At 33.6% G+C, this 17,804-nt stretch overlaps 1 protein-coding gene across 4 annotated transcripts in view; it reads right to left on the bottom strand.

Annotated features, from left to right (window-relative positions):
• Positions 1-9,073: 9,073 nt before the first annotated feature.
• UBQLN1 (ubiquilin 1) overlaps positions 9,074-17,804 on the bottom strand; it is a 47,852-nt gene continuing 39,121 nt past the window's right edge. The window contains exons 8-11 of one of the 4 annotated variants that reach the window (XM_031945475.1): positions 15,975-16,058; positions 13,998-14,113; positions 13,137-13,305; positions 9,074-11,105 (exon numbers count right to left, since the gene is read on the bottom strand). In XM_031945475.1, the coding sequence (XP_031801335.1) occupies positions 10,950-11,105; positions 13,137-13,305; positions 13,998-14,113; positions 15,975-16,058 (525 nt within the window). In that variant the 3' untranslated portion in view covers positions 9,074-10,949. The remainder of the gene's footprint in view (positions 11,106-13,136; positions 13,306-13,997; positions 14,114-15,974; positions 16,059-17,804) is intronic. The other 3 variants (XM_031945476.1, XM_031945477.1, XM_031945478.1) reach the window with 3 other exon arrangements.

The following is a 17,804-nucleotide window of genomic DNA, read 5'->3' as shown; positions in this document are numbered from 1 at the left end:
CATCAACTCAGGCAGAACAAGCTTGTAAAGATGGGCACCAGGACATGTACAAGTAAATGAAGATGCGAGGTAAATGGGGAAGATCAATCCTACCATTTCTTCTTCATGATGGAGAATTTATAAGTGTACATCTCTATTAATACTAGTTGACATTTTGTTCCTCAAATGTTTCACTGTCAGCGACTATAATGCAATAGGAGTTATAAGACCTAATTTTTTCATGGATTTTGCCTTTTTTTGGTTGCATGTTTTAAGTTTTCATGGGTTTTATTTTAACATCAGTCATTCCTCAATAAAGGCAGTTAGATGACAAAGTGGATCAAACATCAGCGCTAGAGTTTGGGGGATCTCAATTCAGATCTGGCCTCACACATTTACCAGCTGAGTCCCTCACTAAATTTGCCTTAGTTTCCTCATCTATAAAATGAGCTGAAGAAGAAAATGGCAAACCACTCTATTTTTGCCAAGATAATCCCAAAATGGGTAATGGAGAGTTGGACACAATTGAAAGGATTCCACACTCCCCCAATGTTATAACCTCTCCTTCAACTGTACCAAAGGAACAAATAAAATCAATCAAGACATTTACATACATTCTATGTTGTTCAGTTGTCTTTCGGTTATATCTGAGTCTTTGTAATGCCATATGGGGAAGGAGAGGGAGAGAGAAAGGAGAGAAGAAAGACATCCAACAAAATGAAGTAACCTTTGGTAGAAAGATGCTAATATTTGGATGGACCATTTTCTAAAGGCCTCCAATAAAAGAGAGTATTGGAGCTGTTTTGAGAAAAAAACAAGGATTCCAAGAACTAAAAGAGAGCAAGGTAGGGCACTCCAGACATTCTAGGAGATAACCAGCACAAAATGAATGAAAATGGAAGACGGGAGCATAATGTATAAAAGAATAAAAAGCACGCTAATACGGCTATAAACAGAGGACAGTAAGTGGAGTCAGGTTATAAAGTGTTTTAAATACCAGAATTGATAATTGATCCTAAAGTTAAGTGACATTGGAGTTAGATGGAGTAAAGGAGTGATCTCATCAAACTGGAACTCTGTGTACTGGAATGACAAACTTGAGGGACATGAAAAAAATCATTGCAGTAGCCCAGCTAAAAGGAATTTGCACTTTATCCTAAGGGCAATGGAAATATTCTTGAGTAGAGAGGTATAACATGATAAGACTCGCACTTCAGGAATAGTAATTTAAACATTTATGGAGAATGAAGTAAGGAGAGACTCTATTGGAAATTATTAGGCAACTTATCTTTCTGCCTAAATGATACTCCCTCCAAATTTCAGTATTTCCTGTCAAGGGAAGGACAATTCTTTTAGTCACCCAAATTTGCAAGCTATGCATCAAGCTATGCATCAACTTCTCCTCTGGTATCCTCCACTCAGATATCTTACACTAAATTTTTTTTTTTTTTAATCTCTCATATTCCTTTCAACTCACACAACAGCCACTTCAATTTAGGCCCTAATTTACAAACTTGCATCTGCTTCCAAGGAGAACAAAAGGCTGGGAACTGAGAGTAGGCCATAAAATTTCACAATAAAGAAATCACCTAGAAGAGAGCAGAAGGAAGATATGGGTGTGCAGGAATTAAGCTCACAGAGAACATAAAAACAGCAAATAGCCAACTACTAACTATAAGCAGTTAGTGCTTTCCAATGTACTTCCCTTAAACTTTGCCAGACCAGCTCCAAATTTCTTTTACAAATTCCCAAATGACAACCTTTCAAAATCATTTCAAGCACTGACCTTTCAACAACCACTAAATTGGTGACACTGGCTTCCTGGCTGTTCCAAACAAGATGTTCCATCTCTCTTGCCCAGGACATATTTTCTGGCTCCCAACCTAAAACACTGTCCCCTTCTCAGCTATCTTCTCAAAACTTTAATTTTCAACAAAAATCCCATCTTTTACTAAAAGCCTTTCCCAACCCCCATTTAATTGTCTTCCATTATTTCCTATTGATCCTGTACAGTTCATGTGTGTGTATATATACATTTGTGTATATCTACACAAATAGCTACATAAAAGATTTATCTATATATAATGTATATGCATATGTGTGTGTTTTACACACAGAAAGATAAATCTTTATGTAGCTATTTGTTAAAATCTTATCTCCCCTATTAAATGTGGGCTCCTTTAAAGTCAGACTTTTATATTTTATTTTATTAACTTTTTTCCAGAAAAATGGGTTCATTTACAACCCTCCATATTAATTAAAATCAATGAAAATTGATATCGTAGTTCACCTTGTACATTGTAATTTGGAGTTTTGTCGCAATTGCTGAGATTGCAATTATTTTAAAAGTTGTTCCTATTTTTTCACTATTTATGTCAATTGACTTTACAAGTCACTATGCCCTCCCTTCCAATGTTGTCTCATCTATGTTACAAATTGGTTATAATACATGATCCTTAGGATCCCTTCCAGTTTTGATATTCTATTATTTATTTTACTCAACAACAGGTTCAAGGTCTTTCCTTCCCTTCAAATCCTTAGGAATTTTAAACCACACTCAGGAGTATCTATGAAATCATCTTAACGAGCAAACAACAGTGCTTAAGAGATGTAGAAATAAGGCTTATGTTCCAAGTCCTACAAAGATGCTTACAATCTAGTTAAGGAAGCAGAAAACACTGGAAATTAATCATATAAAGGAGTATATGCTAAGTAACAAGCCAATTTTAATTGCTTTGTAATTTGCAAAGACAAATCACTGAGCTGGGGCAGTTGAGTGGGCATCATAGAAGAAATGAAATCTGAGTTAAGCTTCAAGCAGACGAAATGCTTGAACAAAGCAAAAGAAAACAGCATGTTAGAATTATATGTTTGGCTGAAACAGTTTGTAGAACGAGGCTGGGAGTCAGACTGCTCAGCCTTGAAAATAATACGATGTTTGGACTTTGACCTATAGGCAATAAGAAGTGACTAATAGTATGAAAGGAATTCTACTCCAACTTCCAAACATGCCCTAAGCATTACTGTCTTTGTGGCCTGGCTCACTGTTCCCTCCCTATTGCCAGAATTTTCTCCCTCTTTCATCATCTACTGAATTTCAAACTGACCTTTTAAAACTCAACTCAAAATGACAGCTCATCCTATGAAGCTAATACCTCATAACTACTTACTTACTTTGATCTCATACCATTTTTTCATAATTCTAACACAATTCATCTTATTCATGTCTGACAAAAATATTCAACAACTATGCACAAGACATTATACTAAGTACCAGAGAGATAAAATTGGGGGGAGAAAAGTCCTTTTTAAAGTCCTTACATTTTGCGTATGACGTATAATGAATAAAAGGCAAGATGTTTCAGAAGATCTAAAATACCCTAGGGAAAATGTGACAAGGGGAAAGCAAGAAGCAAATCAAGAACTTCAAAGACTGTACCTAAAGACACTCCAGCATTGAATGATAAGCTACTATTTTGCATTTGAATAGTCTATCAAACTTGGGGAACAGCTTGGCAGAAACATTTAAGTAAACTGAAATATAGGTGGGAAGGTAGGTTAAAGATTCATTCATAATAGGAAAATGTGGATGTCCCCTAAGGATGTTCTGGGCATCATTCTTTCATCCCTCTGTACATATGATTTCATCAGCGCCATTGAATTCAATTTTCTCTTCTGCTAATGATTTGCAGATTTAACCAGCCTAATCTCTCCCACCTCCAAATCTCCTTCTCCAGTTGTCTATTGGACATCTTGATCTGCATATCTTATAGATGCCAAACTCAATTATGTTCAAAATTTAACACATACTTTTCTCAGAAACCCTACTCCTCCCCCTAATTTGCTGTTTCTGTAGAGGGCACCATCATTCTCACAGCTAATCATACTTGAAACTTAGATATCATCCTCTCACACTTCCATCTCCAATCTATTCTTAACTCTGTACAACTTATCACATAATGCAACTATTCTGATGTAGGCCCTCATCATCTCATACCTGGATTATTTAAATAGATTTTGGTGGGTTACTATTGCTTCACTCCAGTCCATCCAACTACCAATCAAAGTGATCTTGCTAAAATTTAAGCCTGTACCATGACCAAGTAGGATTTATACCAGGAATGCAGGGCTGATTCAATATTAGGAAAACTATTAACATAATTGACTATATCAATAACCAAGTTAACAAAAACCATAATTATCTCAAAGGATGCAAAAAAAGCATCTGATAAAACCCAACATCCAAATGTACTTTTCCTTAAAATAGTCGGTACAATTTATTTAAAACCATCACCAAGGATCATGTGTAATGGTGATAAACTGGAGCCATTCCCAATTAAGTTCAGAGGTGAAACAAGGTTGCCCACCATCACCATTACTATTCGATATTGTATTAGAAATGCTAGCTTTTATACCCAGAAAAAGAACTCTGGGAGATGACTAAAAACCATTACATTGAATTCCCAATCCTATATTTATGCACACCTGCATTTTTGATTTCCTTCACAAGCTAATTGTACAATATTTCAGAGTCTGATTCTTTTTGTACAGCAAAATAACGTTTTGGTCATGTATACTTATTGTGTATCTAATTTATATTTTAATATATTTAACATCTACTGGTCATCCTGCCATTTAGGGGAAGGGGTGGGGGGGTAAGAGGTGAAAAATTGGAACAAGAGGTTTGGCAATTGTTAATGCTGTAAAGTTACCCATGTATATATCCTGTAAATAAAAGGCTATTAAATAAAAAAAAAAGAGAAAAAAAAAAAAAAAAGAAATGCTAGCTTTGGTAAAAAAAATTCATTTGGCAAAGAAAAAGAGATTAGAGGAATTAGGGTAGCTAATGAGGAAACCAAAGTATCACTCTTTGCAGATATGACAGTATCTTTAAGAGAACCCTAGAGAATAAACTAAAAAACTATTAGAAGTAATCCACACAGCTCTCTTTGTAGTGGCAAGAAACTGGAAACTGAGTGGATGCCCATCAATTGGAGAATATCTCAATAAATTATGTTATATGAATGCTATGGAATACTATTGTTCTGTAAGAAAACGAGCAGCAGAATGATTCAGAGAGGCTTGGACAGATTCAAACCAGTTCCAAATGTTTAGTAAAGAGAATCAACTACACCCAGAGAACGATGGGAACAGAGTGTGGAACACAACATAGCATTCACATTCTTTGTTATTTGCTTTGCATTGTTTTCTTTCTGGTTTTTTTTTCCTTCTTTCTTGATCTGATTTTTCTTATGCAACAAGGTGACTGTATAAATGATTTCAACAATATTTAACACTTACTGGACTACCTATCAGCTAGGGAAGGGGGTAGGGACAAGGAAGAAAAAATTTGGAACAAAAGGTTATGCGAGGGTCAATGTTGGAAAAATTACCCATGCATATACTTTGTAAATAAAAAAATTTTTTTTAAAAAGATGTAATCCACAACTATAGCAAAGTTGCAGGATACAAAATAAATCCACATAAATCATCAGCATTTTAATACATCACTAACAAAATCCAACAGCAAGAGACAAAAGGAATCTATCTGCCAAGGGAAAGTCAGGAACTATATAAACAAAACTATAAAACACTTTCAACACAAAGTCAGATCTACACAATTGGAAAAACATCAAGTGCTGTTGGATAGGTCTAGCGAATATAATAAAGATGACAATATTCCCTAAACTAATCTATTTGTTTAGTGCTATACCAATCACTCCTAGGAAACTATTTTACTGACCTAGAAATAATAACAACAAAATTCATCTGGAAGAAAAAAAGGTCAAGAATTTCAAAGGAATTAATGAGAGAAAAAAAAGGCAAATGAAGGTGGCCTAGCTGTACCAGATGTAAAATTATATTATAAAGCAGTAATCATCAAAGCCATTTGATACTGGCTAAGAAACAGTAGATGATCAGCGGAATAGGTTGGATTCATAGGACAAAATAGTCAATAACTAGAGCAATCTAGTGTTTGACAAACCCAAAGACTCCAGCTTTTGGGATAAGAATTCACTATTTGACAAAAACTGCTGGGAAAATTGGAAACTAGTATTGCAGAAAATAGGCACTGACCCACACTTAACACCATATCCCAAAATAAGGTTATAATCGGTTCATGATCTAGACATAAAGAGATTATAAATAAATTAGAAGAACATAGTTTTACCTCTCAGATATATGGAGGAAGGAATTTGTGATCAAAAAAGAAAGATCATTATTGATCACAACAGATAATTTTGATTATATTAAGCGAAAAAAAATTTATACAAACAAAACTAATGCAGACAAGATTAGAAGGAAAGCAATAAACTGGGAAAACATTTTTACATTCAAATGTTCTGATAAAGGCCTCATTTCTAAAATATAAATTTGACTTCATTTTCTATACAAGAATTTAAGCCATTCTCCCACCAATTGATAAATGGTCAAAGGATATAAACAATTTTCAGATGAAGAAATTGGAACTATTTTTAGTCATATGAAAAGGTCCTCCAATTAACTACTGATCAGAGAAACGCAAATTAAGACAACTCTGAGATACCATTACACATCTGTCAGATTGGTCAAGACAAAAGGAAAAGATAATGACAAATGTTGGAGGGGATGTGGGAAAACTGGGGCACTGAATTGGTTGGTTGAACTGTGAATTGATCCAACCATTCTGGAGAGCAGTTTGGAACAATGATCAAAAAGTTATCAAACTGTGCTTATCCTTTGACCCAGCAGTGTTACTACTAAGCCTAAAGAGATCTTAAATGAGGGAAAAGGACCCACATGTGCAAAAATGTTGGCGGCAGTCCTTTTTGTAGTAACTGGAAACTGAGTGGATGCCCATCAATTGGAGAATGGCTGAATAAGCATATGATTCTTATGGAATATTACCAGACAAGAAACAATCAGGAGGATGATTTTTGAGGATTGGAGAGACCTATATGAACTGATACAAAGTGAAATGAGCAGAAGCAGGAGATCATTATACATAGCACCAAGACTATACAACAATCAATTCTGGTGGACATGGCTCTCTTCAGCATTGAGATGATTCAAACCAGTTCCAACTGTTCAGTGATGAAGAGAGCCATCTATACCCAGAGGGAAAACTGTGGGAACTGAGTGTGGTTTACAACATAGCATTTTCATGCTTTCTGTTGATATTTGCTTGCATTTTGTTTTCTTAAGTTTTTTCTTTCTAGATCTGATTTTTCTTAAATATGTATACATATATTGGATTTAACATATATTTTAACATTTTTAATATGTATTGGACTATCTGTCATCTAGGGAAGGGGGTGAAGGGAAGGAGAGAAAAATTTGAAAAAGTTTTGCAAGGGTTAATGTTAAAAAATTACCCATGCATGTTTTGTAAATAAAAAGCTCTAATTTAAAAATAAATGGAAATTAAGTCTGACCATGTTTAGTCCCCCCCACAACTTCCCTAACTTTTCAAATAAACTTCAGTGATGGTTACCTTCAAAATCAATTATATTATAAATTATAATATACATTATAGTATAATTACATATAACTATATTATTATATAAGTCAAATTATAAAATACTTTTTGACTTCATAACATGGTTTTCCTAACCTATCCCTTTTTTCCTATCCTCCTTGTTCTTTTCACAAGATTTTCCATCACCAGCTCCATGTGTTTTCACTGTCTATCCCCCATGGCTGGAATTGCTCTCCTCCCCCCCACCCCCCTTAACTCTCGATATTTTAAAGTTCCAGCCAAAATCACACATCTTTTGCAATAAGCCTTTCCCATTCCTACTTAAGGTACCTTCTCCCAGAGGGTATCTCCAATTTATCCTGTCCCTGTTTTGTTTGTTACACAATTGTTTGAATGTTGGTTTTAGATTATGAAAAGTTCCTTGAAGGGACTATTTGTTTTTTTTTATATCCCAAGTGATGAGCCAGTGCCTAGACCACATTAGTTAACATTTGCTGACTTAAAGCTGAATTGTGGAGAAATGCAAATACTAGCCCTAAAACTATTGCTGTTATTTTGGAAGTTTTGAGACATCTGATCACTTCAATACCCTAAATCTTGATTCATGGCAGTGACTTGGAAGAGGAATTGCAGCTTATCCTTCCCCAACCATTCTTAGTCGCCCCTGTGTCTTGGCAGATGTCTAATAAACATACTGAGCTTAGGTTATTGAGAAGGGGGGAAAAAAGGCTGTTCCAATTGTTCCAAAATTGTTGTTTTTTTAAATTCTAATATAGTAAAATAAGTACCAAAGCTGGGCATCTATCTTAAGGGGCTAGATCTGGAGTATGGAAGACCTAAATTCAAAACTGGCCTCAGACTCTCATTAGTGTGTAACTTGGAGCAAAACTTACTTAATCTGTTGGAGAAGTCACAGAACATTAAGCCAATTTGTTACTGATGTTTTGTCATATATAGATTAAGAAATGACATACAAATTTAACATGAGAATCAAAATCAAAATCCTATAAACTAGGGAAGAAGAGTTCTAACCACTTGGCAAAGCTAAAGAATTAAATCCTTTTAAATATAAAGGAGTTAGATTTTAAACAACTGTTATTAATAGACCCATCACAATACAACAGCAAAGTAAACAAGTGTCATTTTCTGTGCTGAAGCTAACAAATCTAATAGAGATATAAAATGATTCCATTTTGGAGAGAAAAGTACTAACAAATAAAATAAAAGTGAGCATGCGGGCACGCACTCTCACTCTCTCTCTCTCTTTCCAAAACAAAAAAGCCAACTAATTCAGACTCTTTGTTTTAACAAAAGATTAAATTATAGCACACCAAGGAAGCTGTAATTCACCCATAGGCAGTTAATTAATGGCAGTTTGCCTAAACTAAATCTCTTGACCTTACCAATCAAGTTCCAATCAACGTATGCAAGTCTACATTTGAATCAATTTATGGCCAGGGAGACTTTCAAAAACAGAAAAAGTATGTGGGGGAAAAAAATGGAATTAAACTTTTAAAAGCTCAACTGTCATTGTGGCTTTTTTTTTTTTTTTTTTAAATAACTGGGGCAAAGAAGAGAAGAAAGGGATTAAAAGTCATCTTTTTCTCACAAAATAAAGAAGCAAGACAAATGAAGTGTAAAAGCTAGAGATTTATTGTTATTTTGTGATTAATAAATTGTCAAATTGGCTATGACACTTTCCCACAACTAAATACCACCATTCACCAGTACAGAAGTTGGTACTTAACCAGACTGAGGAAACAAGGCAGAAAGAGCAGACATGTGAATATCATTGGTAACTCAACTTATACTCTTTGTGCCTGTGTACTGCACATTATTCCCACCAAGGAAAAGTGTCCGAACAGATTAGTGGGGCAATATGGCCTCCACAACCTTTTTTGTAGCAAGCAGTTACAGAAGTAATAGAATTGAACTTCAATATTTCCCTTGATTTTATTGGTCTGCACCCATGTTATTTGAACATATTTCAGTTTTTTAAAACTATACACAAGGGAAAAAAAAAAAAAACTGACCTAAGAGAATACTGAACCAGTCAGTCAAATATATGACTAACTTCTAGGTCATCTTTGAATTGGTCCTAAAGGAATGTACCACCCTAACAGTTTGAGAATTAGGCAAATAGGATTTCTCTGGAAGAAAGGCTGTATAAAGAAAAGCCAAATGTTCTTACTATACAGTCAGAACAGCTCTTGAGCTTTCATCTGTAAATTATATTTCTATACTACCCAATATCCATTTCAATTCAAATAGATTCTTGGTTACCAGGTATAATCCCGGTCTAATTTGGAGGCAGATTTCCTCCAAAATGTCTCCTTTTTGAGCCTCTGAAAAGCATAATGTTCAACTATTCTTATAGGACTACCAAAACACTTCGGAAACAAGTGGCTCACAAATCATTTTTAAATTCATTTATTACCTGTGCACAAGAGGAATAGCTGATAAACCCAAAAGAAACAGTTTTATTTTTACATGGTGGTTAAAAGTAATTGAAATATCACGACACTTTCAGTGAAAGTAACATTTCTAATTACAAATCATAATGCATGTTAGAATTGCTATGGTAAAGCTGAAAAGCCTTAGGCAAAAGCACTTTCTGGAATAATATAGTGCTTCTTCAGTCTGCACAAGACTAAAAGGTAATTTACAGTCGATCTGTGAAAGTCGAGACAATGTTACAATGGAGTTTTCTGTACAATTAAATGTATACTTAAAGAGCTAATCAGAATCAGCATTTTTACTATATTTTAAATGAAGTTGCCTAAACAGCACTTTTGCTGAGAGATGTTTATCAAAGTTGCTGTAAGATTCTACACAACTAGGGAAGTATCTGTTTTTCATATTTAATTATTTTCTCCTTTTTTTTTTTTTTTTTTGGTTACAAGTGTCCTGCTCACTTAATTCTATTGCAATGGATGTTTTTCCAAAATGCACAATTTCAGGTGTGCATACTGTATTTTATACAAATGAAGCAAAAATGTTCAGTTAAGTGGTATAAATCTTACAGCACTCTGCTAGCAAAAATACATGCCTAAGTCACAATACGCAATATTGTACCACAAATTATAGCATCAAATAATTTGTTTCTTTTCAATACGTTTTATTCTACATAAATTACTACCATAGGCTAATGTTTAAAAAGCAAATAAATTGGACAGTTGCAGGCCAAAACCTGTTTACCCAACTGTAAAAGCTGATATCTGTTTCCAAAAATCACAATAAATGCAGAACAAAGAGAAGTGTTTGATGCATGCAACACCTTTGAGTGAAAAAGCATTGATTCCCACTGTTGGAAAAAACAAAAAACAAAACAAAAGGAAAAAAAAAAAGAAAAAGAAAAAACCTACTGCACTCCACCTTAAAATGCATTGCATTGGTTTAGTTTTTAACTGGACAGAATTCCAAGAGTCAAAATGAAATAAAGCAGGTATTTTAAAGATTTAAGAGCCGTTATCAAAAATAAATTACATTTTTTCAAGATACAGAAATGTTGCTATGATGGCTGGGAGCCCAGTAGCCTTTCGATGGCTGCATTGATATCTCCTCCTGTTGCTATTAGAGCCTGTAAATTTGCTTCACGGTTCAAGAAACCCATCGCGCTGAGCTGTTCCAGTTGCTGCTGAAATCTGACTTCTGGATTTTGTAACTGCTAGGAAAAAAAGAGTTACTACTTTAAAATTTGCCAGCAAATAATATTTTACTTTGTTCTTGTAATATTCCATAAAATAAACAAAATAAAACATGCTACAAATAAAAGATGCCTTTTTAAAAATGGCATCTGAAACAATTTCTTTTAAAGATTGAGTTTCAATAAAACTCAGTAAAAAGTGGATTGCTATCTTTTAAAATACATTAACACCTTCAAGTTGAGAGATTATTAGGTAATTAATATATAATACACATATAGCATAACATGCTAGTTTTTGAATGAAAAAATACCCTGAGCAAATTAAAATAAATGTCAATTTGGAAAGAATGAATCACACAAAGCAGTTATCAGGCATATGGAAAAGAAAAGATCATAATGGAATCCAATTATTGTTTGATGCTGTTTTGGTTTTTGGGAGGAGGCGATATTTCCAAAAATTTACAAGTCTAGGAGAAATAGCTGAATATGTGTGCTTTTAACTATTCGTGGAAGGGGACACAGCTTAATGAATGCTATTTAATAGATATTAAATAAGGTATTTATTAACTGACTGCTTAGATTACTCAAAGGGTTAAGTTCAAATTCAAATTACTGTTGTTTCGTGCCCTTGTATACGAACATAAAATTCCATTTAATGATCACAGACCAGAAAGAACACACCTAATACTAGGTCAATGGTCTCACACATCAGGGATGGAGGAAAAAAAAACACTGTTACACTAAATTCCACATGAATATTAAATCTTAATAAGTTGAGCATCTTAAATAGCTATCAACTTTCTGCATTGCAGAGAGAGAATTATGGAGACTGAATGTGGAAGGAAACTATTTTCACCCTTTTATTTTTCTGGTTTTGTTTTCTCCTATATGGTAGTTTTTCCCTGTTGTACTAATGTTTCTAATTTTTCTTTCCCAATATCACTCATATGGAATTGTTAAAATTGAATGTACACATATAATCTTTATCAAATTACTTCCTTAGGGAGAAGGAAGGTCAGAGAAGGAGAAAAAAAATTCAAATTCAAAAATCATATAAAAAGGAAAGGTTGAACATTATCTTTGCATGTTAACTGGAAAGAGAGTATATTATTAAAATAATTTTTAAGTGCCTTGCAAACGCAAAATAAATAAATGTCCAAAAAAAAAAAAAAAAAAAAAAAAAGATTATTTAGAAATCACCTATTTTATTCAGCAGGCACTATGTTAGGCAATGTATAAAGAAAGGGAGAGTAGCCAGATGGTAGATAAGAGCACTGGCCCTAGAGTCAGGAAAACCTGAGTTCAAATCAGGCCTTCAACACTTAACACTTCCTAGCAGTGTGATTCTGAGCACTTAGCCTCAATTGCCTCACCAAAATAAAACAAAACAAACAAAAATAAAAAAAAATAAAAAAATAAAATAAATAAAATAAAATAAAAACCAACACACATAAAAAGAAAAGAAACAATGCCTACTCACATTTTAATAAGTAAGACTACTATGTATATACATATTTTTGTCTATAGAAGATCAATGTGATAAATGCAAAAGTTATACCTTACGTAAACATTCAAAACCCCTTTATTACAAAGAAATCTTGGTTGCAATTATTATATATATTTTTAAAATTCTAAATGTAAAAAAATTAAAAATAAATTTTATGCAGTTAAGAGATGGGATATTTTAAATTTTTACAAACAAATCTCATATTTTTAAAAATAAGATTGCTTGGCATAAAATCTCAGAAATTGTTCTTAAATTAAGATTTGTAGTTGGTTTGTTTTAAAATATTTGGCATAACCGGGTGTGTAACATTTAAAAATTAGTTTAAGACTAATCAATTTTAAGGATGGTAAAAATAAACAAAGATTATAGGAAGTTTTAGATACAAATATAAACTGAACTGTTCTAACTGTTCTAATTAAGACAATTATTCTTGAAATGTCTTTCATTATAATAATTACTCAAAACATTATCTGAATTCCATTTCAAAGCTTTTGAAATACGAAATGATACAATTTAGATTTTGAAAAATAGGAAGGTATCATTACCTGAGGGTTTGCCCCAGCAAGAGCCTGCAACATCTGTTGAATAAATTGTTGGTGTCCAGGTTCTGTAGTTCCTGATGACGGACTTGTATTTTCGCTAGGTGCTGAACTAGACACATTAGTTCCTGTAGAGCTTCCAGTGTTTCCCAATCCCCCCAGGCCAGGAGTAAACCTGAGCAAATTATATAAAAAAGTCACATAGGCTAACAAAGATCTGATAATTCATCATTTTCTTACATGGGAATGTTGGCAACACAGCTTTTTTTTTTTTTAAACAAAATTCAGTTTCACCAAACAAAGAATTACCTTTACAACATAGCTTGTAACAAACAGCCCATTTCACTTGTTTAGTTTTTCCTTATATGGAATTCCTTATAAACAATACCTGCCTTTCTGCAACTACTCTGCAACTCTACTCCCCACTGTGCCCATTGAGGCACCAAAGCCTCATATAATTCCACTTCCACATAGAACAATTCTTAGTAATAATAACTACCACAACCTCCCTGAAGCCTTCCCCGAGTTGGGTGTCCTCAAGTGATCCTACATGGAATAGTTTTCAGCTACCATCTCCTCAGGATATGCTTCCATCTAAAATTGTCCCTCCTGAAATACGTTAAAGCAAAAAACAGTAAAAAAGGTACCATTCCTCCATCAGGACACTGTGCTTCCTTTAATATAGCCTCCAAATGTTATGTCACCTTGTTGACTCAAACTAAGCTATCAGATTTCTTTTACTGTACTTTGAATTTATGCATGTAGCATCAAAGGATAACAATACTGCTTAAACAGCTTCCTCTAAATCCAAAAAATAACACTTTGATAACGATCCAAGGATTATTAATTATTCCCTAATTATCTTACCCCGGTATGAGACCCGGTGCTTCTGTTGCTAATGTCTGTAGACCCTGTTGAATTTGTAACAAGGCCTGCATCGCTCTAGGGTTGGACATTGCTGATAGTGTGTCAGGATTCTGCATCTAAGTAAGTAAACAAGAAAGAAATCCAGTAGTTAAGATAGTGAATCAAAACAAGTAAAGATGAATTTCAAAGTCTTTTTTTTGCTTGATTTATGTGGATATTTCTAAACTCTGAACAACTATCTTTTTTCTACTACACACATCTACTAGGCCATAAACTTTAACACAACTCATCAAATTGTTACTAATTCACTTTGTAATGAGAAAATTCCTTTAGAGAAGATAAACAGACTATTCTAGAATCAAAAGAGATGTTCTATATTTAACATGTATTGGTCAACCTGCCATCTGGGGGAAGGGGTGGAGGGAAAAAGTTCAAACAATAGGATTTGCCAACTGTCAATGCGGAAAAATTACTTCTGCATATTTGTAAATAAAAAGCTATTTTAAAAAAGAGAGAGAGATGTTCTGTTCCACCTTTCAAAAGAAACAAAAGCAGGACAACTATGCAATAAATTAAATGGCAATATAAAAGTAACTTCAAAATTTTGTCATTAACACAATAGTATTCTGTCAAATCTACTGCCTAATAAATATTTCTGAATTTGAAGCAAATTTCAGGAAAGAAATATTATCAAGAACCCCCATTCATCAACCACTGAGAATTACAGATGGGGAAACTGAGGTTCACAGAAGTTATGTAACTTGTCTAAAATCATTCAACAAAGTAGCAGCTTTCACTACACTACCATTTAGACCTTCTGAATATGCCACATAAGCACATCATTCTTGGCCAGTTGTACGTTATGTTCTCAAAAAACAGCTTTCATAATTCCTGAAGATAATACTTTTACACTCCCGTAATAAACATTAGGTTCCACACCTACCCCCCCTCCAAAATGTTAATTTCTTAATACCTATATGCTATAGAAATATTAAACCAAAAATGTCCCCCACAAACACTAATTTTCAATGTAGATTAAACATAACAGCCAACAAGTTGCTGTTATTTTTCTGCTTGTCATTTAAAAAAAAAAATCATGATAACCAGTTAGCTAAAAATTTTGCCATGCTGGTTCAAATATAATCTGTCCCTTAACAGACTACATCTCTATGAAATCTCTTTGAAAAGAGAAAAGTATACAAACATACAATAAAGAATAACACTGATTACAGGTTACATTATGGTTCTATGTGTCAAACTTGGAGAATGTTAGTCTAAGTTTAGATTAATACAGTGCTTTAATATATTGATCACTAACTTTATGAAATCCAAGGACAAATCAGCATGGCAGTACTCTGACTATCAATAAAAACTACAACAGCCCCCTTTGCCGTAAATGGCAGTCTTTGCAAGATACTGAAACCAAAATTCATCTGGTGGCCAATCTTCTGGTAAGGAAACCTGAACTTCAAAGATAACTTTGATTTAATTAATTCCAAGTTTATGAGGAATACTCCTTTGTCACATGGGCATTACATGTTATATTAAATGACAAAGCAATGACAGAAGAGAACATTTATTTTCCATTATGCCATATAGATTTGTTAATTACTTTAATTGTTAATAACTTTAAAAAGATAGAAGACTATACAAAAGGGTTAGGAAAGCAATATATTGAAAAGGTTTTTTATTAGTGAAACCTCCAGTATGCCAGGTACTCAAATAAAAAAATTGCCTCCATCTCTTCAGAACTTAGATTTTAAGAAAATTAAGCAGAGAGACCTGTTTGCAGCAATGAGAAATAGTTCAAATTTACATTAAGCTAAACCATATGCGGACATTGCTAGACAGCAATGATCAAATGCTATAAGGAATGTTTTGCTATCTGCCAGACAAGAACATTGACAATAGTTGTAATGAACTTTTTCCAGAAAATCATTTTTAGAGACAGTTATTGCAGACAGCTAGCTTACTCACTTGTTGGAGGAAAGTTGGGAGCTGTTGTCTCATTTGTTCTTGAAGCTGAGGATTTCCAGCAAATAGGGGATTATTCAGCATCATCTAAAGGGCAAGTGTGCAAACAATTTTAACTAGGACCTGAAAGCAGTAATGCACCTTTAGTATAATTATTCCCCAAAAGTCTGCACTGGGGCTTAAACAGAAGGTTAAGTTTGTGCCCGACAATAGCTTCCACAAATCTTGAAATTACTATAGCATTTTCTCTCAATTATGGCATTTTTAAAAAATGAGAATAGGGTTTTGGGTGACTATGACAATAGCAACATAATGCCTTTAGGCAATTCCTTGAAACTTTCTTTAGGACCACTATTTTCATTAGGTTGTTAAAAAAGGGTTGAAATTAAATGTAGATGACCCTGATTAAATGCCAAGAAGAGATCTAGACACTGAGTTATATCGGGGTCACTGCTAGCAACAGGTCTCCAGGATAACATGCTTTACTTCTTATTTGGAAGAGGCCTTGCTAATAGAGATGAGAAATATAATACTGCTATAATTTTTAGGCAACTAACATACATGGATGTACAACTAAGAAATAATAGACATGTAAAGTTTTGAGAAAGAGCACAAGCATTTATCGTTTTTTAGTGGAAAAGTGTCAAAGTTGGTTTTCAAGCCAACCAATAAATTGAGACCTTATCCCTTTGGGAAAATAAGACCGGATCTTTGCCACAAAAATAAAATTAAACATGTAAGGATGAAAAAGACATTAAAGATCATTTAGTCCAATCCCTTTGTTTCCCAGATAAAGAAACAGACAGAGAGGTTAAGTGACTTTGTCTAAGGTCACTCCACAAAGAACAGATATGAGCTCTAACTTTCTGTCTCCTAGTTCAGCGATTTTTTCCCAGGGTATTATTAGCCCTGCAAGAGTGTTTAAAATAATGTTTACAGGAACAACTCCTAAAGGACTAATTCACTCGTCGTTGTCTTATAGTTCAAGACTTAAAGGGAGAAAAATCTCTCATCTTTGCTACCTTTATAATTGATAACCACAAAACTAAAAGAAAACATAACATGCTCAGGCATGCTTGGTGGGTATGTTGGATGCACCAATATCTTCTACAGACGTTTAGAATCAAAGCAAACACCAAAATCAAAATACTAACACTTTCCCCGCTCCTTTCATCAAAAACATCCACTGACAGCATATATTCACTAAGCAAGAGAACTACTTCCCTTATGGTTACAGCTCTATTCCTTAACCTCTATAACCTATAGACTTACTATGCAATTTTATTTAGTATTATAATGTTGAGATTCTCCTCCCATTTATATTTCAGAATATATTACATTTAAATTACATCCAACCTGGGAAACTATTTTATAAACCTATTATTTAGAGCATTCAAGATTTCTGTAATATTAGCAATTTCAACACAATTTTTAAAATAAAAAAATGTTATCAGAACAATTAATGGACAAAGAACTCTTAGTGGTTAAGGACAGGGACAAAAAGAATACTGTCTATTACTATAAAGTCACGAAATGACTATAGATGAAAATACATTTTCAATCTATTTTCCTTGACACCGCATTCAGAACACACCTGAGTCTTTCCATATATTAAATGTTAGTTTTTATATATTCTGAAGTCCATTTTAAAATGTCACTTTTCCAACACTTCAGCTGGCATGATTTTAAAAAACCACAAAGAATTTTTTAAAATCACCAAACTCTGCAAAATAGACATAAATATAAAATTTCATCTCCTTTCTTCTATAAAACTGAAACATTTTAGTTTAACTCATAGTCAAAAATAGCTACAACCAAGCTATGGGCATGATT

Source organism: Sarcophilus harrisii, chromosome 1 (genome assembly GCF_902635505.1).
Source record: "Sarcophilus harrisii chromosome 1, mSarHar1.11, whole genome shotgun sequence".
Taxonomy (NCBI): Eukaryota; Metazoa; Chordata; class Mammalia; order Dasyuromorphia; family Dasyuridae; genus Sarcophilus; species Sarcophilus harrisii.
Note: the sequence above shows the minus strand (reverse complement) of the source record. Positions and strands in the feature narration are given on the sequence as shown.